Here is a 23696-nt window from a genome sequence, read left to right as displayed (position 1 = left end):
CAACTGGTCTCCAGGCCACAGAGATCAGTTCACCTAGAGAAAATGGCTACTTTTGCGGGTGGACATGCCATGCCAAGGTCCTTTCCCTCCCCAAACCCCACTTTCTCCAGGTTTCACCCTCCAGATCTCCAGGAATTTCCCAGCTTGGAGCTGGCAACCGTAAATGGCATAGAGTCCACCCTCCAAAGCTGCTATTTTCAGGGGAACTGGTCTCTCTAGTCTGGAGAATCGGGTATAAATTCAGATCTCAAGCCACCCCCTGGAGGTTGGCAACCCTTGTGAGAGAAGCGGCGTCTAGGCTCCCTCAGAAGCAGCAGTTTGTCCTTACTCCTGGGAGTGGGGCGAGAAAGGGCCAACGTCTGGCTGCAAATAGGCTTCCCAGCATGTACAGGAAACCCCCCTGAGGGTAGATCTGCCCTGCCCAATTTAGATCGATTTTGCCCTCATTCCTCAGTTTGCTGGGCATTGCAGTTTGGTGAGGGTTTTTTCCCCACCTCACAGCACTACCATAGTACCATTGCAGGGGGCGGGGAAGACCAAAACTATTAAAGAAAAAACTCTCCCTAGGATGAAGTGGTGCTGAGGTGTGTGTGTTGGTGAGGGGGGGGGCCATAAAACTGAGGGACGTCGCCCCTTCAGCTGAGGAAAAGATGGAGGGGCGCTTGTGAGGCCAGCAGGAAAAGAGCCCCCGTCGGCCTTTCCTTCTCTGCTGAGCTGAACAAGCCGCCTCCCTCCTTTCTAACGTTGCCTTATTTGGGCGGGAAAATGGCCGGTGCGTTCTCAGCCTTAAGCGCTCTCGCCTCAGGAATGGGGAGGGGGCCCAATTGGCCTGGATCCGGCCTAGGTACCTTTTGTCTTATGTAAGATTCCCAACTCTGGCCTGGGGAAATCTTGGAGAGTTGGGGGGCGGGGGAGATGTGGGGAGGGAATTTGTCTCGAATGTACGGTGTACCATAGAGTTCGTTGTTCTGAAGCTGTCATTTCTTCAAAGGAGGAAAATAGGGCTGCCAGCCTCTAGGGGGTGGCTGGAGCAGTCCCGGAATTACAACAGATCTCCAGGCCACAGAGCTCAGTTCCCCTGGAGAAAATGGCTGCTTTGGAGGGTGGACTCCATGGCGTTATACCCTGCTGAGTCTCCTTCACTCCCCAAACCCTGCCCTTTCCAGGCTCCACTCCCAAAATCTCCAGCAATTTCCCAACCCAGAGCTTGCAACCCTAGAGGAAAATAATAATTTGGGGGAGAATTTCAGCTCCCAACTGGAGGTTGGCAGCCCTAAGATGTCTTCTGCTCATGCCTTCAAAACAAGGACTCTTTCCCTGAGCATCTGAGGCTAAGACCTCTGTTTTGGATCCTTCCCAGTGACAAGGTTGCCAGCCTCCAGGTGGTGGCTGGAGATCCCCCAGAATTACAGCTGATCTCCAGGTGACAGAGATCATTCCCCCCGGAGAAAATGGCTCCTTTGGAGGGTGGATGCTGGCATTGTACCCTGTTGAGGTCTCCCCCCTTCCCAAATTCTGCCCTCTCCAGTCTTCACCCCCTAAATCTCCAGGAATTCCCCAGCCTGTGCCCTGAACAAGCAGAGAAAATCCCAACCTTTTCCCTTGTCTTGAATCGACCTGCTAATATGAGGAGTGGGTTAGTTAATACACTAGCAGTGCAATCCTGTGTGGAGTCCAATCTAAGCCCATTGAAGTCAATGGGCTTAGACTGGAGTGACTCTGCATACAATTGCACTGTAGGGAAGCTTAGATATTATCTAGTTTTTTTTTATTCCACCCTACCTCCAAAGAGCTCAGGATAGCATAGGTGCTTTTCTCCTCCTCCATAGTTGCAGGTAGGTTAAGAAGAACATTAGAATCCAGTACCACTGTGGAAAGACCAACAAAATTTCCCAAGGTGTAAGCTTTTGTGAGTCAAATGAACCTCACCTTGTGAATTGATCTTTGACTCACAAAAGATTATGCTCTGGAAAATAAATGGTCTTTAAGATGCTATTGGGCTTGAATTTTATTCTCCATGTTTATCTTCACAACTCTGTGAGGTTGTTAGGACTGAGAGAATTACCCCCAGAGAGTTTTATGGTGAGTGGTGATTTGAATCTGGCTCTCCCAAGGCCTTGTTCAGCTCTTTAACTAGAGTTTCCGACTCCAGGTTGGGAAATTCCTGGAGATTTCAGGGTGGAGCCTAGGGAAGGTGGGGTTTGGGGGACCTCAGCACTGTATAATACTGTAAAGGAAATTATTATGAAAACCAAAACAAAAGGTAGCATTTATTACATGTAGCATGTTTTTCTTAAATTTATTTTTTTAAAAAAACTTCTGTTTTGATAATGGAGAGGATGCCTTTTTTACAGTTAAAGATTACGATAAACAGTGCTGTCAAATTGCAAAATGGAAAGTATCAGGAACAGACAATGTGGTAAGGTTGATAAAATCAATTTTTAATGCCTGTATGTATACTGTTTGTTGCCTCACTCTGATTTTCTAATAAAAGTTGATACAGGTCTCTCTTTCTGAAGAGGAAGATCTAATTATCAGTACAAAATGTCAATGACAACCAGGGATTAATATTATGGTTTTGCCAAGTCTTAATTTTGTTGATTTTCTGGTGAGGAACCAAAGCCTCAATGGGTTGTAATTGGAGAAGACTTCTGTTGAGTTGTATACTGTCGTCGTAAGCTGCTTCAGTAGCCAAAGATGTTGGAAAATGGGATATAAAATAACTAAACATAATGTTTGATAAAAGAGGTGTGATTTAAAAGCATACTGTGTCTTAGTATTTATAATGTAATGTTTATATTGTTGTAGTTTTTAATGTCATGCTACCTTGTTTTTGTTTTTATTTTGTTAATTGATGTGATCCGCTCTGAGCCAGTTCATGGGGAGTGGAATATAAGTATAACTAACTAACTGAATTGTGACTGCCTATGGCTATAGACAATAAACTCTTTTGATTTGAAACTAAATATATATTTAAGTCTGTTAATCTCACTTATCTCCCATACTGGGAACTAAAATACAGACTTGTTTTTCCCATGCAAGTTCCTGGTTGGGGGGGGGGGGGTCTCCTGTCCCATTTTTGGGGACATTTTGGGCTTCATTGGGAAGGGGAGGCACGAAAGGTCAGATCTGCTGATAGAAATTTCTTCTGTCAGTGGAATTATTTTATGGGATCCAAGACTCTGAACTCTGAAAATAGGATCTGAGTATGGGTAGAGCTCTCAACTGCATTGGGATGCCAATGACGCTTCTGAATTTTAAAAATATTATGTAGTACATTTTTATTCTGTTGGGGCTGTGCATCATTCTATCTTCACAATAACCACATGAGATAATTTAGGTTGAAAGACAGTGACTGGCCTAAGGTTACCTAGCAAACTTCATGACAGAGCAGGGATTTGAACCTGGTCTACCAGATTGTAGTCCATCACTGCAACTACTACATTATGCTAGTTGAATGAAAAATGAAATTATAAATAATAATTGTGAAACCTATTTGCTTTGTCCTTACAGAGATGAAAACTGATCTGAATTTACTCCTTGAATGTCTTAAGTATCAGATGGACCAGCCTGCTTCTCAAAAGGAAGCCTTGGTTACTATTTATTCAGTTTGCCAACAAAACAGTAGGATGTAGTTTCGTTTTACAGACTTCGTTGTTGCTTCTTGCTTTGTTCCTAGGAAGTCATTTATTTTTAATGCAAATCCTTGTTTATTGTTTTGCAACAGGGGATGCAAGTGATTATTTTCGAGAAATAGGCGGTCTGATGTTTGTAAATAACCTTGTAAAGTCAAGTGTGCACAGCATAGTAAAGGAATCTGCCTTATTTACATTAGGAGGTTTAGCCGAGAACAATGGTAATATATACTTGTATTCTCATATATTATTATATTGTAGTATCTTTAAGTAACAATGGCTGCAATGCTAAACACACTCAGTAGAGAGTAAGTCTCTTTGAACTCAGTAGGATTTACTTCTGAGTATATATGCCTAGATTTCCTTATTTTGTTTCTTTGTGCCTCTCTACGAAAAAGATGTCATTTTAAATGTGTTTAGCAAAATACTTGAATCAAGAACCTTGATTCAATTACAGCTATCATTACCTGAGGATTCCCTGTAATTGGGGGAATCTTTGGACATCAATTCTTGTACAATGATAGACCAGGAATGTATAATGACAGCAAGCACAATATTTCAAGTTTTATCAAAAAGCCATGAAAGTGATGTTCTACACCTCTTCCTGTCCTGTAGGTTGCCGTATAGTTTCTGGCATTAATTCTTCTTGAACCATTTTCTAAATTGGTTGTATTTTTTTCTGGAAACCTTTTATACCTCAGATCAAATCCTATAATTTGATTCTGCCTTATAACAACCTATTGTGTATACAAAGATGGGCCTGGGAACATATGATTAACTTTGTATCTCCTTTTAAAATTTAAAGTGTGTATGTTAGACGTTTTTTAAAAAAAATCAGCAAGAAAGCTTTGTTGCACTAAAGTAATATACCATTGTATATTCAAATAAATATTTGTTTTGTTTCAGTGTTTTGTCAGGAGATTCTGTGTACTTCTGCATTATTTAAGGACCTTCGTATGTTTCTAACTCAAAAGAATTCCAGTATGAATTTGAAAAGAATGTCTGTTTATGTCTTATTAGTACTTGTTTCAAATAATAGTAAGTCTTTCCCTCCACTTGAGTATGAATTACAACTATTCACACACACAATTTAAATCACAATGGTTGCCACTTAGAAGAGACTTCAGTACAATCCTAAACGTATTTACCCTAAAGTAAATCCCGCTGAGTTCAATGGGATTTATTCTATAATCTGTGTCTTCAAGATTACAGCCTAGACTGTTGTTAGGTCAATTGGACTTCAGTACCATAATATGCATAATTGCAGCACCATTTAATTTTGGGGACAAGGTGTTGAACGTGTCTCATATGGGGTGAAATGTAGCATCAAATTTTTTACCAAGAAAAGGAACCAGAACTGGAAAACAAGGAGTATTATACAGGTGACAGTTTATACCATTTTGAATAAAATATCACTTCTTCAAGCTTTGTGTTACTACTATGTCTGAAGAAAATGGTCTATTTCATATCTTACATGTTTTAGACATACATTTAAGATATTGTACATTTGGCTGCTGCTTCCTGTAGAATATACATTTGTTACTATGCAGAGGAGTGTTTCTACATAATGTGTGAAATGGTCCAAACATTTCACAATTTGTTTTGCTATCTAATATTTGAAATGCTTTGTTTTTTAAAAAATTAATTACACACCAATATTTGGTCATTTTACAGAGAGTGGGCAAACATATGTGAGAGAATCTGGTTGCCTTCATGTTCTGCTACAATTATTCAGGTAAGTAAGCAACCTAAGCTATTGCAGTTAATTTGTACAATAACGTTTTAGAATGCCATTTTCACAATATTTGTTTTCTTTCCTAATAGAACAACTCTTTCAGTATCTGAGGTGAACCTATCAGATAATAGCATTAACCAATGCTACCAACTGTGGTCTTCAGTTTGCAGTGCTCTCTGTGCGTGTGTCAATAATCCCCAGAATGGTAATGACACTTGTTAAATATTTGCTTTCATTGTTTGTGTGAGGACAGGAAATTATAAAAAAAGACAACTGTTTTCAACTGAGATTTAAGCCATTTTGTTTTCTCACTCTACAGAGGACAATCAGAAAAGCTGCAGTTTGGTTTTTCCGTATGCAAAAGACCACCTACAAAGTTGTACAAAACCTGAAATAGTTCGCCCCATTTGTTCATTCATTGGCCTCACTGTTGCCAATAATTGTAAGTATCTAACACTGCACGATCGTATTACATTTTATGGAACCCAAGTTTCATTCAGTGTTAGTGAAAACCTTAAATTCTTCAATCTGGGATGGGGAAATTCCTGCTGTCTCTGGTGTTCTTAATCTCCTGTAACTGGAGCACAAAAAAGTGGTCACATACTATTGGGGTGCTGTTCAGTTTCAGAAGTCACAGTGAAATCAGGAACTTTCATAAGGAGAGGGGAACTGTTTTCAGTGTCAGGGAATGTATGAACATGTAGTGGTACCTTGTACCTTTAGAATACTGGTTGTTTTACCTCATTGTTGGTTAATGTGACTGGCAGCTGGTCACAGAATGGTCTTTCCCCAACTTGCTGCACCAGATCCTTTGACTTGAGACATCCAAGGACTGCACCTGGAAACTTCTACATGCAAAACAAGCGCTCTGTCACTAAATAGTGGCACTTCCCCAAGTGAACTGGCACATCATCTTCTCTCTCCAGGCTTTATGATGATTCCCAGAAAATTATACTAGAATATCAAGCAAAAGTATATCACTGACACCATTTTCTAAGACACCTTGGAAACATTTTGAAGTTCCACTTTTTAAACCTGCTATTATTGTGATTAGTTGTGAGGAAGGTACCTTTGTTTTGGGTTGTTGGCTAGTTTTCATTTTTTTAAAAGAAAAATGCAGTATTAAGAAAATGGCAGGAGTAATTTTGCTAAGCATTTCTCAAAAAGTGTATTTGACTGAAATGATGCCTGTCTTATAGGGAACTGTATAGTGGTTTATAGGGAAGTATAAGGAATTTGTCTTGTAACTATCGTATTTTTTTCCTTTCAAGCAAAATTACAGCATTTTTTTGTTTCCATTGGTGGATTAGCCGTGTTGGATAAACTCCTTGCCAAACTGATAGACAATTCATCTGGGAATTATTCAAGCACAACACTTGCAGTAGTGGTGACAAAGACCTTGGATGCCTGTATTGCTGATAACTGTGAGTGTACAGACCCAAATGTCATTAAGTACCTTACTAGTCAGTACAGCTTGTGTTTCTGCAAGTATAGATACATTCAGGTACTAGAATCTAAATCTCTATAAAATTAAGGTAATGCCCGGCCATACATTGCTCATGTAGTCAAGATCTGCTTTTGTTCCTGACTTTCTCTCTCTCTTACTACAGCAAATTTCATGTGAACAATTTTACCCTTGTTAGAGATTTTGCAAGGAGAGTTATAACCCCCTCCTGATAACCCCTTTATATTTATACTCTTCACACACATTCCTTCAACGATCTTGTGGCTGGTTAGTATTGAACATAACAGGAAGCAAGTATTAGCGTAAAGCTTCTCATGTCATCTTACAGTGTTTCATGCTTAATGGGTTTTCTTTTCTCTCTCTAAATTATTTTGGACCAACAGATGCAGTTGGAGTTACCTTGGCAAGATATAACATTGTGCCGAATTTACTGACGCTGCTTTCTTCCAACATGCTGAATTCCGGAGAAAAATTCAGTATTATACTTTCCCTTGGACATTGTACAGATGGTTGTGGTAAGATTCACATTTATTTTATGGATGTTTATCCTTTAAATTGAGCATAGTATTTGCTTTATTCAGCCGCAAATTGCGTTGGAATCTTAGCATACAGTTCTTCTATCTTAATCATGAATGATTAAAACTGTTCAAGCTGCTGCTGCTGTTGTGAACCATGATTGGTTTTAACAATCTCTCATCTAAATAGGCAAATTAAGAGAGCAAAACACAGAACATTTGAGGCCCTAAATAAATGCCAGTCTATTCAGAAGCCAGAAAAAAGCACTAAAAACAAAATTGATAGTTGTTCTTGTATGCCAAGCTTCATTTGTATATGACCAGAACAGGGCTTGGATTGCATGATTTGGCACCATGTTGCTTTTTGGGGTTGTTGTGGCACCAAGCTGCTTTCCCTCTCCATACTGTGCTGATCTATCAGCTGATGAGGACAGACAGGATTACTGCGGCTGAGTTCCTATTTTACGGGGGACCTGGCAGGATGGGACTTCCTCCTGTTCAGGATCTGAATGTTTAATGCATTGTAAAGTATGCCTTCAGTACCATATTGTAGCTATTGAAAATGAAATCCTGCCCTCGAGTCATAGTTGACTTACAGCAACTCCTGGTGAAGTTTTCATGGCAAAAGACTAACGTGGTTTGCCATTGCCTGCTTCTGTAACCCTGGCTTTCGTTGGAGGTCTCCCATCCATTACTAACCAAGGCAGCCCTTGTTTATCTTCTGAGATCTGATGAGATCAGGCTCTCCTGGGCTATCCAGGTCAGGGGATATTGTCATTATTATGAATCCAAAAAAAGAAAGAAACGAAATAATGTAGCCATGCCTGAATTTTCAAACGAACATGTCAAGAACATATTTCTATCTGATGTGGGAAGGTTAATTTTGTTCTTATTTTTTGTTGACTTTCCCTATGCTTTTCATTAGGAGAGATCCAGAAATATACACAAGTCTCATTTCCAGTGTAGACTAGTCTTCAAAATCCTAATAATCCCAGATTTTTTTTTTAAATACAGAGTGTGAGGAATTTTTTTTAATGTTGCAGTCTTGTATATAATTCTGTACCATTCCCATCAAAGTTAATATGGTGGACTGAGAATTGCAATCTGAGTTTATGTTCAGTTCAATTTTATTTCTGCATTAGCTATAATCCATATACTGTAAAATAATTTTAAAAGACAAGATCTGTGTCTTGCAAATTATCACTGTAGGCAATCCAAATTAATTGCCATCGCAACAGTCATAAGAACAGCACACAATATGAGACTCAACAAAGGTAGCATGGAACTTGAAGAATGGGATTCAGCGGCTGACAAATAATACTCCTTAACATTTATGTGATAACAAAATATCAATCTTTGACTCATTGACTGCAGTTCTAGTAAAAGAAGTCATATTAGAACATGCTGCTGATTATGTGTAAAGTATTCAGATATGATTGACTGAAACAAGGATTTCAGAATTGCTTTTCCTTCCCAAGATTTATATATTTACATTATCTATAGCCCATCTTTCTCGTTGAGACTCACACAATGTAAATCAGTGCGATCAATAGACTAAGACCTGATAAACTAAGCGATAGAACTACAATTACGGAAAACTGAAAACAAAGCATTAAATTTTAAGCATGCTATGTTGAACAGTGCAGAAAAAGGCATTACGTAATGAAAGAGCAATGGAGTGAGGACAAAATAATACATATAGCAAGAGATAATACATGCCATATATAGTGGTATAGTCTGCTTTCCCTTTCCCTCTATTAAAGCACCTTCCTGAACCATTCCATCATAATATAGCCCTATTGTCTTTACAAAAACTCGCTCCTGAACAATTCTGTTTTACATAGTTTGTGTAATGCCGGAAGTGTGGGGCAGGCCATTCTACAAGGTGGGGGCCAAGACAGTGTGAATTATTGTTATTCAATATGATAGTCTGATCCGATGTTTTACTAGCACTAATGGTGTTGCTTTTTAGAGGAAAATCAGTATGTTTTAGTTAAGAACAATGGCCTTCCACTTATGATTCAAGCTCTAACTGAATCACAGGATGAAGAACTAAATAAGGCGGCAACTTTTGTGCTTCAAAACTGCAAACAAATCAGTAAGTCAGTAAGGGTTTTTTTAAATTCCTGTTTAAAAAATATTTTTAGGACAAATGTGTACATTTCTCTTGCCTGGTTGACTAATGAGTAAGCAATGCCTTCAGTTGACAAGACAGGGAAAGCCTTTGAAGACTGAGAGAAAGTTGGTTCTTTTTCTATTTGAGGCTGGGACTCAGCCACAGCAACCTCTATTGGCATAAATAATACAGACAAAACAGGAGAAATGTTGTGAAATAAATTCATAGGGCAGCACTCATCTTCTGCCAGCCAGCAACATGCTTTGCTGCTGCTCAGGTGCAAGATGAGTGACGTAAGGGGCTTGCCTTGCTTCTGGCTAGAAGCATGAAAGGACAGGCTGGCTTTGTCATCTTCAGACCTGAACCAATGCCACTGTACTTGGGGCAGTGAAATACCCAGACCCCGGTCATTTCCACTTTGCTGTTTATTGAAAATACACAAAACTTATTTACAAATATTGCTGTATTTGCACATGAATTATACTTTATTGTAGTGAATAGTTGTTATGAATATCAATATCAATATTCAGGAAGTTGCCATTGTCCCCATGGTCTTTTGTTGAGGCCATCTACTTCTTTCCACTCTGTATTGTCGAAGGCTTTCACGGCCGGAGAACGATGGTTGTTGTGGGTTTTCCGGGCTGTATTGCCGTGGTCTTGGCATTGTAGTTCCTGACGTTTCGCCAGCAGCTGTGGCTGGCATCTTCAGAGGTGTAGCACCAAAAGACAGAGATCTCTCAGTGTCACAGTGTGGAAAAGATGTAGGTCATTTGTATCTACTCAGGAGGGGTGGGGTTGAGCTGAGTCATCCTATAAGAGTTTCACAGGGTGTGGAATGCTAATGGCGGGAGGCTTCACTGTATCCTGAGGAGGTTCTTTTGCATATGGATTGGTACTTGATGTGCTAATCTTCTCTGCAGGGCTATTGTCGGGGATAGAATGTTTTGTTAGCCTGGTGTTTTTCAGAACTGGAAACCATGCTCTGTTCATTCTTAAGGTTTCTTCTTTCCTGTTGAAGTTTTGCTTATGCTTGTGAATTTCAATGGCTTCCCTGTGCAGTCTGACAAAGTAGTTGGAAGTGTTGTCCAGTATTTTGGTGTCCTGGAATAAGATACTGTGCCCTGTTTGAGTTAGGCTATGTTCAGCCACTGCTGATTTTTCAGGTTGTCCAAGTCTGCAGTGTCTTTCATGTTCTTTTATTCTTGTCTGGATGCTACGCTTTGTGGTCCCGATGTAAACTTGTCCACAGCTGCAGGGTATACGGTATACTCCTTCCACTCTATTCTGCTCTGCTCTACTCCTACTCTGTACTCTACTAAAAGATGAGTTTTGTGGCACCATAAAGGCATAACAGATTTACTGGTTATAGCTTAAGGAGACACAAGACTCCTTTCTGTGTTTGCTGCAACAGACCAATGTGGCTATCTTGCTGGAGTCTCTATTTTAAGGTGTTTTCCACACAAGGACAGCCTTGTGTGATTTCCCCATTGCTGCTGTGGCTATCAATAAATTGCAGTAGCAATAAGGCTTCAACATGGCAGGTTTCCTCACATTTTCCCTGTTCTACTCCCCTGGCAGTGGCTACCCCATCCCCCTGCCACCAGGGCTTCTTTGTTTTTTTAAAAAAATTGGCAGTTCTCTATCAGGTTCTCTGAATTCCCAGCTTTCATTTTTAAAAAGTATGTCCTTAGTCCCTTTTGTTGTGGAGATATAGGGAGAAAGGTTTATCTCCACAATTAACAGTGCTAGAGATTTCTGGTTTTTAATAAAAGCTGGGAATTCACAAATCCTGTTAAGTACTGTAGACTGTTATAACATTATCATGATACAACGATATTCAACTGCTGATTTAATGCCCCCGAAAAGCCCCCTAGTTGTGGGAGTGATAATAAATGACCATGACTGAGGTAGGGTAAATGGCTGTCCTGTGAGCGGGACTGGGAAAATCTGAACTTTCCCACTCACATGGCAGTCATCTAGACTTTACTGCAATGTTTCCCACAGCAAAGCAAGCTTGGAATATATTGGGAAAAAGCTGGGGAATACAATGTGATGCTGTGGGGGGGGGGGGAACCCTGTTTCCCAACAGTATTAAACCGGGGCAAATAATGTGAAAAAGGTCTAATCATCAATGATTTGCTTCTAGCTTTCGTGGAATTGAAACACAAATCATATGAAGAGAGAGAATGTAGGAACCACTTTTCTGAAGAATCTTCATTTGATACTGCCAAGAGAAACTAGGCAAAAATTGCCATGAAATGGTCCTGTGCCTTTCTTGAGAGCTGATATTTATAATACAAAATGTATATTTCTCTGTTTTTAATAATCCAAATGATGGTTTTTATTCTTTTTTTTAAAAAAAGCTGAGAAATTATCAGTGAAACTAAGTGAGGATTCATTAAATATGGAAGATACAGGACATATGGAGGGAGACCTACAAAATAGAGAAGGGATTCTTGAAGACTACAGGGTGAAAGCAAAGCAAATTTTGTATCGAATTGAACAGCTTGAAAATGAACATCAAGAGGTTGTTTGTTTGTTTGTTTGTTTGTTTGTATAATAACCAGGGTTTTTTTTCAGCTGGAACGTGGTGGAACGGAGTTCCGGCACCTCTTGAAAATTGTCACATGGCCGGTGGCCCTCACCCCCTGATCTCCAGACAGAGGGGAATTTAGATTGCCCTCCGCGCGGAGGGCAATCTAAACTCCCCTCTGTCTGGAGATCAGGGGGCAGGGCCACCAGCCATGTGACCAGTTTTGCCAAGGGTGATTTAAACTTTAATAAACTCCTCCCTCCTTGTTCCAGCTGACCCAAAGTGATGTCATTGTGCGGTCTGAAGCGTAGACGCATGTGGTACCAGGGGCACCACCTCCCACCAGGAGCTGCCCCGTGCTGGCAACCCACTGAGTTCTTCCACCTCTTTTCCCAGAAAAAAGCCCTGATAATAACTGTGGAATTCTGTCAAAATCCAAGGTGAAGGACCAGGATGGTGTGCAAGAGAATCCTGTCATTGTGAATTATAAAATGGGGAAATGTATCCAGGGAAGCTGTATTTATCTCCTCAGCTGTGCAGAATTTGCTATATCTTCACTTCCCTAAGGTTATTCTACTTGCATTTACTGATCCAGCGTGGTGTTGATGGTAATCAGGAAATTTCTATCTAAATAGGGTCAGTGTAGGATTGTCAAAGAGCATATCTTTTGCAATTACAATCATAGTACTTATGGGATGTGAATTAACAAAAGAATATAAAGTGGGAATGACTCACCATGACGAGTGACCCAGCAGGATTCTCATCCAGCATCAACCTACAGAACTCTGCAAGCATGGCCTGACTGTTCAGTTCTGGAATAATCTGGCACAAAGGGAGCTGCTTGCATGATAAAAAACCTTAACTTGTTTCATTATGTACAGAAACACAGTAGCTCATTTCATGTAACAACAAGGGCTTGTCGTTATGGGTATAATCATGAAGGATTCTCAGGCTCACCCAACCCATCCTTCCTCCCCTTGCATATAGCTCAAAAACAAAACATTTCTGCGTTTGTGGCAAACTATAGTTTGCTATAATGGCAAACTACGGTTTGTTCTCCCACCTTCAAACCAGAATTCTAATCCATGGTTTAATCTCAGTGTGAAGGGAAGAAAACAAACCATAGTGTGTTGTTCAGACATAATGACAAAATTATTTATTATTTAATTATTCCATTTTAATCCCACTTTTGTTCCATCATGGAACCTAAGGCAACATATACAGACCCAGAAGACCTATCAATAAGATCTAGACCTGTTTAGCTTCAGCAAGGGTGCTGCAACATGTACCTTTGAACCATACACCGGAGACTCGGGGTATATTTGCCACAAAAGGAGTTAATTGTCACATACAAGGAGAGTACAGAATGACAGATAAATGATGCCAGTTTGTCAGGGAAAGAACCCCCACCTATCAGCAAGAATGCCTCCCCCCATATATTCTGTTATTCATGCCAATATATTTAGCTTCATTGTGAACTTTTCTTGGTCTCACTGTTTTGTCCTGTGTAATTTAATTCCTGATAACCATTCTGGTAAATTCATTTACTGTTGCAAATGGTATCACTTCTTGGAACAAAGGATTTTTTCATACCTGAAAAATGTCTTTTAAGTTCAGCTGTTTTAATGCTCCTGTTCTGTTGGATTATATTTGAATTGGAACAGCATTTTCCAGCTTTTTATACTGACAGAAGTTATGTTGTCTTCAGCATGCAGAAGAAAATCAGAAAAGGAATACATACAAAGTGTTACATAATAGTTTCTGCGAGAGACATCAAAATGAAAACCAAAAACTGCACCAAGATGATAACATCAGAAAACAGTTGTACAACGCAGAACAAAGCCACAATAATTCTACACATGTAAATGTGAGTGGAAAAGACAAGATTGGAGCATACAGAGCACATTCATTAATGCCATATAAATGTTCTGTAATATTTCATTTGTTTGTATTATGCTATTTGCCAATGGATTCTTGATACTTTTAGGTTTTAGTCCTCCTGCACATGTATTTTGCTACAATTGCAGCATGTAATTGTAGTACACAACTGCTACAATTTTTCCCTCCCACTGTATTTGCCATGTCAGTCATTATTTCCTCATCTATTTTCATCATGCTGACATTCCTGTAGCTCTACACGAAGGCAGGTATCAGTCTTTAGAATAATGTTACTGTGACTTCATTCCAACTACCTTAACAGTGCAAGCCTAAAAAGAGTTACTCCACTCTAAGCCCACTGAAATAAATGGGCTTAGACTGGAGTAACTCTTCTTAAGATTCCATGTAACATATTTACATATTTGCTGTTCTTATTTGGGGGCATTGGTTTCGCTTGACTTCCTTTTTGTTGCCAGGCTTAAGAATATTACTTTCGTCTTAAGCTGCAAAGTATACATGACAGGTATAACTAAGTCTGAAAAACCAGGTGAAACTGATACCAACTATCTTGTGCATTTGCTTTGTTTAACCCACATGATCAAGTGGAGCCTAGCCTAGCCTTTTTAGTCTTTTAGATTCATCTTTATTTGGCTGAGCCATTCTGATACTTTGATAAAAGAATGCTTTATATGTATGCTTGCTGTAAGTCCTTTAATTGGTTTATTTTTACATACAGGAAAAAGTGAGAAGACAGATATTTACTGATGATTACTGCAGTATTTCTCCAGAAGATGTTATGCAGACTACATCAAAACACCTTAGAGTAAATGCTAGTGATCAAAGCTTTAGTAGAGGCATGAGATGTACAAGAATGAAACCACTGCTAAATTCAGCATCACATCAGCTGATTGCTACTAAATTTGTAAATGGGTCACCTAAGAATGAACAGTTACAGTCTGCCAATAGAAATCCAATCAATGCTTTACTCATTCCAAGTGAACACAATAATCTTCACTCAGCTGATAAAATGGAAGCAGCCAGCATAAACAATGTCCATATCCCAAATAAAAGCACTGTTTTTCAGTCTGGTAATTCTAATGTTCAATTGAGGTACTGTACCTTCAATTTTAAATACAAGGCTAAATAGCTACGTTTTAATCATAAATTTTAAATTGGATTATCACATAACATTTTAATACAGTATTAACTAGAAATCAGTATTTTTTTTAAATTGCTGGGCACACACCTGAGCTGTGGTTTAGGCAACTAGTGTGGCAAATTGTGGGAAAGAATGTCACAAATCTTTAAAGCTGATGAGGAATATAAAATCTCATGTTTCATTAGCGCTTCATTGAGGCATGCAGCACACACAATTTCTGCTGGTAATTTAGCATTTCCTACAATAAGTAAGTAAAGTGTGAACATGTCCACATCTTTAAACATATGTGTATATGCATCAGAGAGCCCCGGTATGATGATTCCCAGATGGTTTGTTTAAAGATGAGGGTGCGTAATCTACATATATATTTAATATTTATACCCTGCCTTTCCTTTATGGTTCATGTCATGTAATAGGGAACATCACAGTAACACTGAAACACTGTAAAAACTGAAATCAAGGCACTTCTTAAACAGAGAGGAGTTTCAAATACAGTTTGGGAAGTGGATGGGCTCTTCTGTCCAAAGTAAAAAGTAGGGAAACGGCATAGATGTCCTGACCCTTGGGAATTTTGCCATGAACTCTGAGAGGGCTAACTTAGTTTCCATCATGAATACAGAGGAAATGAAAACTCAGCTTCTAGTTCATACACTGCTTTATGTTCCCCGGGCCATCCCACATACGCAAGCTGCACAGATCAGCTACAAAAACTTCCCAAGCTTATGTTTCAACACAAAATACACATATGTACCAACTAGTCCTTTTGCCCACAACGCAATTTGGGAAATGATGGTGTTTATGAACTATGAAAGAACAAGATTTTACTCTCTTTCGCTCTCTTTTTAAAACTTCAAGAATGTTCATTTCATCCTTTCAGTGAATGTTTGTTCAAGCAACCAGATGCTGTAGTTAGAAATGTGAGACAGCAAGTACCAAATACAGGTACAGATAACTTAAATATAGTTCTTTCTTGCCTTGATTATTTTAAATTATTTTAAATGTTTTGAACAAGGAGCTGTATGTATTGCATCTTATACTGGACTTCACAGCCAAAATGAAAAGGCCTGTATGCACAAGAAAGTTTTTCTCTGCCTTCTCTCTTTCTGCTGCACTTTGTGCCCTCCAAAAGCTGCTTCTAAAGGCTGCAGGACCCTCCAAAGCAGGAAGTACAAAATTCTGCAAGTTTGGCAAGAGGATCAGCAACTCTGCAACTAAAAATGCTTTCTGTTTGTGCAGACTGATTCTATGTGCCATTCAAGAGTGACAGGTGTTTGTTTGGACTATGACAACATGACGTTCTATATTCAATTAAGAATTTGTTTTTCTTAAACTTCATCTTCTAATATGACTTTTTAGAGGTTAAACTTTTTACAATGAGTGTGTAAAAACACACTTTTATTATCTTTATATGTAATGGTCTCCATATCTAGTATGTTTCCAGTATATAAAACATATGAAGCAAAGCTGAATATTCCATATATTTTATATTATTCAAATAACCTCTTCTCTTTTTAGAGCCATTTATATTGAGTTCAAGTAGAACAAACTCAGGGATAAACCATATTCTGACTACTTATAAGGATCCTAAAATATCAGAGTTAAGGTGTTCAGGTACTGAGATTTTTTTTTTAAGTCTAAATAATTTATTATTTTGAGACATTTGTTAACATAACTAATTGAGTTTTGAAAGTTTAGGCAAAGAAGAACTTAGAACTTCTCTCTCTCTCTCTCTCTCTCACACACACACACACACAAGTTATCCTATTGCCTTGGAAGGTACTGGAGCATAGTGGTTAAGTTGCTGGGCTCCAAGCCAGCACTCTGCTGGTTTGGCTTCTGATACTGCTATGAACTCAGGAGGTGGCCTTGAGTAAGCCACTCCTCTCAGCCCCAGCTCCCCAGCTGTATTGTTGGGATAATAACACTGACTGCTCTGAGTGTGGCACTAATCTGTATAGACAAGTGGTATATAAGCACACAGTTGTTTTTATTGTTGTTAATGTGTGTTTATATGTGCACAACTACACACAGGATTGGGGCCTGGGGATACACTTTCCCCCTTGTTTTCCATCCTAGTTTTGAAAGAGAAAAAGTGCCATTTATTTATTATTATTACCAAATAAGTGTTGCAAGAATTGTGAACACACATATTTTAAGAATTTTTGCTATATTAAAATTCTGACTTCCAGTTAATTTAATAATAAAGCTCTGTGGCTTTCTTGGTAATTTTTAGGATTTACAGGTGTTGAAAGTTGTAAAAAAACAAGAAAAGAATGTGGTAAAGGTGGAAACAACTTAAGACCTTTTTAAAAACTGAATGCTATTGTTACATTTAGCTGATATTTCTACATTGTTTTTTTTCCAGGCTGCATAACAACCGGACTTTCATTAAACAGCCGAAATTTTTGCAAGATTTTGCAGTCTTGTCAACATCTATGTGACCAACACAAAGTTATTCTACAAACTGAAATGAGATATAAAAGGAATCTAAAAGGATCTATTATCTCTAGCAAGGATTGTTCTACAGACTCTGCTGGCAATTGTGAAGAAATGCCTAAAAACATAGGTGAAGTTAAGCTGTTTTAAGTGTGTTTTCAATAATTCCACTAAAATCAGTGGGTCTCGAAAGCAGAGATTTGTCTGGATATTAGAACATTTTACAGACACTGACTACAAACATCTATCTCTAGTGAAAGAGCTAAAAGTAATGGGCAACTGGTAGACTTACAGGAAGTTGTTCTAGCTGTCCAATTCTGCACAAAATGCCATGCATATGAATTCACAGAAAATGAACAGTGTTGAGTAAAATTTTAAATAAAACTCTCAACTTCACTAAGAGTTGGAGGCTTGCTTCCTTGGTTTGGCTCCAGGAGCTCATTTTGATTTTTTGCATGAATAAGATATTGATGACTTTATGACAGCTTTTGCATCTAGAGAGTTTTTTTTATTAAAATTACTTTGAATTTAAAAAATATAAAATCACCAATCGGAGCAGAATGCAGTTAGACTGGCAAACGTATGTTTTCTAAACATCAGTTAATACAAATGCAGAGAAGTGTGGGTGTTTGCAGGGTAAAATAAATAAGTGCTTAATCCTTCCCGTAACTATTGAGATTGTCCTGCAAATGCCATCCAAGTCACTTTTCCCCTAGCTGGATTATTTCAGACTTGGAGCCTGGTAGCGGGAAAACAGTTTAGGAAATGACTGGGGAGGTAACATTTGTAGGTGGAAGAAAGGTGAAATTCCTTCTCTAGCTCACCCATCCAACCCTGCCGATGCCATCTGGCTTGACAAGTGAACAGTGTTTCCTCATATTTCCTTCATAATATATAGTTCTTCTGCTCCTTCGTTTTCCATAAGTAAGCAAATAATGTATTAATCAAAACAGCAGATCTTCAAGCAAAACATGATACATTCATGGAGAAACAAACAAAGAAGGAGAAATGCAACCTTGAAGATGAGAGTCTCGGAGAAAACCATCCCTATTCATATGTCAAAGATGAGGTATGTTCCATTTTACGCTCTAGTATTTTAGAACAAATCCTAATAGTCAATATTTTTATATTGTTAAATCCTAACCATCACTGGGACACTGCAACAAAAACAGCTGCTTGCAGGGTGATCACTTCTCTGTTCAGCCGTCTTGCTTCTACTCAAAATAGGGGCTTGCCCTCAGGAACTACTTTAAAATCCTCTAACTATACGGTGTTTCATATCAGTTTTGAATGTAGTGCTCTCAGCTGAAGATACTCAGGGCATAATCCTTCTCAAGTTAAGCACAACTCAATCTAACTGACTGCAATAGGGGAGAGTTTACTGCTCTTACACTAAGGTCAATACAACTCAAAAGCGTTTATGCCTGACTAGATCTTGCCTTCAGTTTGATGGAAGTTGGCTGCAATTTATTTAGGAATCAACTAATCCTATGCAGAGAGCAAGTGTGGCGTTGTGGCTACAGTACGGGACTTCAAGCAGAGAAACTGGTTCAGATCCCCACTCAGTCATGAAGCTAGCTGGATGATCCAGTCTTATCTGTTGTTCTGAAAGCTGCTATAATATTAATTGGCCCTCCATAAAGACAGTTGGGTTTGTACCTGGGACCTCTGTGTGTGCATGCGCGTGCGTGCGTGCACACACATATATACATATACACACACATACATACATACTCCAGTTTTCTCCGCAGTAGGATCCCAGAGCAGAGATTCAACATTGTTCTCCCCATCTTGTTTTATCCTCTCAACCCTGTGTGGTAGATTCGGTTGAGAGGTCCAAGATCACCCAGCATGCTTACATGCCAGAATGGGAATTTTAACATGGGGGTCTCACATCCTCGTCTTACATTCTAACCACTATGCCTTATGAATACAAAGATTGCACTTTACCTCTCAAAACACACAGCATGCGTTGGTTACTCTTGCAGAATACTGAGATTAGTTCGGCAGATGTGCCAGCAGCAGCTTTTAAAAGAAGCAAACGGCGAATCAGGAAAGATTTTACATCAGAAGAAATAAACTATCTTTTGGATGGCGTTAAAAAAAAGGGGCATCACTGGAATTCAATTTTGTGGGCTTACCCATTTCAGAAGGGACGGACAAATGTTGACCTTGCTAAGAAATACTGCAAGTTACAGGTACTGCTTCTACAGATGCTTTCTGGTAGTCTTCTTTGTAGTAGTCTGTGCAGGGATAGGAAATTTTAATATTGTATGAATACAATGGAAGTTTAAATTTTAAAAATGATCTCTTTACTTTGAAAACATTTATACCACTTCTAAAATAAAGTGTTCTCTAATCATTTACTAAAGTTAAAGAATGAAGCAATGCAGAAGAATAAGTCTCATTAATTCCCAAAGGCATGCTGACAAACAGCTGTTTTTACTGGCCTTCAAAAAGAGAACAGGGAGGGGCTGAAATGTCCCAACACAGGGCCATTCTGCACTGACTGGAGTTTCTGGGCCTTTGGAAAGATCACTCCGATGCAGAAAGTATGGCAGAAAAGTAATCAACGCATAAATGACAGTGACTGGATCTGTTTACCTTCTAGAAATGACTGCACTTGAGAAATCAACCAATGTTGATAAAAAGGCACAGCCAGTCTCTTGGATCTCTGAGTGAATTCCCCCAGAGGTCTAATATACAGTTAAAAAGCATAGGGGATACAGTTGAGCCTTTGGGCACCCTGCTCTTTCCAAGGCAGACCAACAGTCCCTGACACCATCTTTTGGAACTTTCTCTTCAGAAAGGAACAAGCTCCCACCATTCAATAGTGTCCCTAGTTTTCAGCTTACCCAAGATGGCCCAGAAGGATGCCATGGCTGATAGCACTGAAAGTCAGGCCAAACAAAGCAGTTTCTGTCACAAGCCCAGGCCTGAAGCCAGAATGACATGGATTCAGATAGCAAGTTTAATGCAGAAATGTCAGGAATTGTCTGGCTACCACCTGCTCAATCACTTTGCCCAAGAATGGCTAATTTGGGGGTTGTTTTTAGTATAAGTACCTGAGTTCATACAATTCCCAAGCTTTCTTGACAACACCAAAATTTTTCTCGCTGAAAGAGAGAGATGCAGCATTTGTAAAATGGAAGTTGTGAGCCCAGAAGGCTTTGAGTCAGAGCAGAGAGACTAGGATCCCCTTCCCCACAACACAGAGCATTATATTACTATAATTTCCAGGCAGCTTACCCCAGAGATAGTGGAAGAATACTACTTATATTCAACCAGATTATACAAACTGATTTTGATTTCCACTACGCTGCTCAATTGTTATTCTTCGTCCACTTTGATCTTCCCATTCACACAGCATGGATTCTATTCTGCTATAAAAATGAAGTTGTGATTTACTCTGGATATCATATATGCTATATAACAATCCTAAGGACTAATTGTTCATTGTGTTCTTTTATATAGCACTCTGGAACTGTAGAAATTAAAAAAAAATCCCACTATTGTAATTCCAATGAATATACTACTAGCTAGAATGTACATTTGAGTTTAAAATAGCTCTCTTCACACTAACAGCCACCACAGGCTGTGCAGTCTAGACTAGGAATAGGCAAACCCTGGGGCAGCACATGTACCAACCTCTGCCACATGAGGCCATTTTGTTTGGCATGGTTATTCCCTTGTTGCCCATCAAAACTGGGTCTAACTGGGACCGACTCAGGTCATGGCCAGCAGGCAGAAGAGTGGGCTGAAGAGGGGTCCCCAAGTAGCAGTTGTTTAAAACTAGAACTTGGAATGTAGTGACTGTGAGTTTATAAAGGAGAGTTTGAGTGTAAACTCCCTTTAGAACCGCAGGATCACTGCTCATCAAACACCTGGTCCTAAAAGATGCAGCATTGGTATTATTTTCAATTATTGCAATCACATTTGTAAGAGCAAGCAGTGCATGGATGTCGCATACCAATGTTTTTAAAGTAGACCTATTTTAGTCCTTTATTCTCATTAAAAAAAATAGATGTGTGTAGACAAGTGCAGCATGGCTAGCCAAGTACAGTCCTTGTCCCCCTTCTTTTTTTGATTGCAAGAAGATTAATACCTGCTGCATATTTTCGACATTCTGATAAACTAGGTAGTATACCTCTGGTTTAAATAAACTAAGAGCCAGCTGTGATTGCCTCTAATGGCAAATGTATAATTTGAGATCATCATGAGTATTTTTGTGTTTTAGTTTGTCTTGACATTACCTTTACCTTTCTTTTTCAGAGGACTGAAAAGAATAAAAAACACCTGATGTCTGTTAGACTACTTTGAATTCTGTCAGAGAAACTGATTAAAGCTTTGTTACAAAAGTATGGGGTTACTAATCTTCTTTGGAAGAATGCATTCTTTATTCCTTTTTCTTTTTTGGGGGATTTGGTAGATTCTACTGCTTTTTAAAAACTGAATTTTGAATTGTTTCATTTCTCCCTGTCCTCAAACAACATTATCTCTGAGCTATGACCAATTCCCATTTCCGTTATCTCCTACTATAGCATAGCACATTGGTCCTTCAGTTTATGTGAACGCCTGGGGGGGTTGAGTGGGTTTAAGGCATTCCATTCCATTGTATGTATACCAATGGGCTCTTCAGCCACAATCTTTTTCCAAGAGCTAGTTTCTGTTATATTGTTTCATCATGTACTAGTTTTAGATCATTTATCCATAAATTTGGGTGTATATAGACTGTCTGTTGCTGTATTGTGGGGGTGATAATAATAATAACACCGACTTTGTTCCTTGCTCTGTGTGGCACTGATCTGTCCAGGGCAGTATATAAGCACACAGTTGTTGTTATTATTATTATTAGCAGCTTCTAGCCACCTTGAGACAACTGGGTGCCTGCTTACAATTCTATCAGCGTTTAGCATTCCACTGTTACAGCTTAGGGTGTGCCAAGCTGAGCTAAATCCTGCATATGCCATTGGCAGTCTGACATGGCTGGACTGCACAGGTTGACTGAAAACCATGACCCATGAATCACAGCAGTGGCCTGCACGGGCTGTGTGAATAGGCCTTTATACTTGCTGCATATCCCATATACATGGTGACCATCTTATCATGTGTCTTTATTTTTTTAAAAGAACTGTTCAGATTCAGTCCTAGTACACACTAGTGTGATTCTCAACTCTTTGGCTAGTCTTGGATCCTGGCTCAATTCACTCAGGGCTACAGGAGAAGGACCAAAAGCCCTTTGGCTCTTGTCAAAAGCCTGGTACCTCTGGCCACACTTCTTCAGGTTGAAATACCTGCAACAGGAAGGGAACAGAAGCATAGCCTGGCTCTCGTTCAGCAGTTAGAAATGTGCCCTGGTTGCATATTGTGCTATCCTCATACAGTGATGTGGCTTTCGTGGTGAATTCCCTGGGACTGCTTACAATGCAATACTATGCAGAGTTTCTTCTACGGTTGCCAACCTCCAAGTGGGAATATTTTGTAATGTAATGTACAAAGAGAATCATGAGAAAAGACCAATGCAATAGAAAAAATGCAATTGTGAAAACTAACTCTGCATACAATGACAAAAAGCAGTAAAATAGGATTTCGTTACAAGAATCATTTATATATCAAAAACCTGTAAATGAAGTATGAAAACATTCATATACAACTACTGTTTTTTTATTGCACTAACCTGCAGGAGGGGCCTGGGGACCTGCAGTTACAACTGATCTCCAGCCTATAAATATCAGTTCCCCTGGAGCTTCAGACTGTGGTCTCCGAGGCAATCACATCCCTGCCTGACTCTCGAATCTAGTTGGTCTTTAAGGGGCTATTGGACTCGAATCCTGCACATCCCTGCTTAGCTCCCTCCCCAAACTCCCACCACTCCCAGGCTCTGCCCCCAAATCTCCAGGGATTGCCCAGAGTTGGCAACTCTGGTTCCTCAACCTAAGATCTCTGCAGAGTATTGTATGGTCAGAGCCCCCATTTCTCTGCCGTGTAAACAGAAGTTGATCTACTTATCGCGTTTCTCAATTTCACTGCGCTTCAGACTGGTCCCTGCGTTTCCCAGGGCATCTCTTGTGCAAGCTATTTGGCTGCTGATGCTTTCTGCACTCCGGCGATAGGGAAGGGAGCGACGCAGAACTGGCCTGGCAGCTCTCCTTCCATCGTACCGCGACCCACTTTCCAATCTCAGGCGGCGTCGCAGCCAAAGGGATCGGCAACGCTCGCTCCGG

At 39.5% G+C, this 23696-nt stretch overlaps 1 protein-coding gene across 1 annotated transcript; it reads left to right on the top strand.

The window, feature by feature from the left end:
• The first annotated feature begins 2379 nt into the window (after window positions 1-2379).
• Window positions 2380-21862, top strand: TERB1 (telomere repeat binding bouquet formation protein 1). Its single transcript, XM_055000258.1, has 19 exons — window positions 2380-2419; window positions 3514-3624; window positions 3728-3856; window positions 4542-4673; window positions 5310-5370; window positions 5460-5575; window positions 5690-5812; window positions 6642-6794; window positions 7219-7350; window positions 9323-9448; window positions 11830-11993; window positions 14614-14987; window positions 15338-15365; window positions 15849-15978; window positions 16552-16647; window positions 17402-17602; window positions 18426-18541; window positions 19461-19670; window positions 21745-21862. Exons 1-19 carry the CDS (start codon window positions 2392-2394, stop codon window positions 21790-21792), a joined length of 2478 nt encoding a protein of 825 aa, XP_054856233.1. The 5' UTR covers window positions 2380-2391; the 3' UTR covers window positions 21793-21862.
• Window positions 21863-23696: the final 1834 nt, after the last annotated feature.

Source organism: Eublepharis macularius, chromosome 16, assembly GCF_028583425.1.
Source record: "Eublepharis macularius isolate TG4126 chromosome 16, MPM_Emac_v1.0, whole genome shotgun sequence".
Classification (NCBI taxonomy): Eukaryota; Metazoa; Chordata; class Lepidosauria; order Squamata; family Eublepharidae; genus Eublepharis; species Eublepharis macularius.
This window is presented reverse-complemented; position numbering and strand designations above follow the sequence as displayed.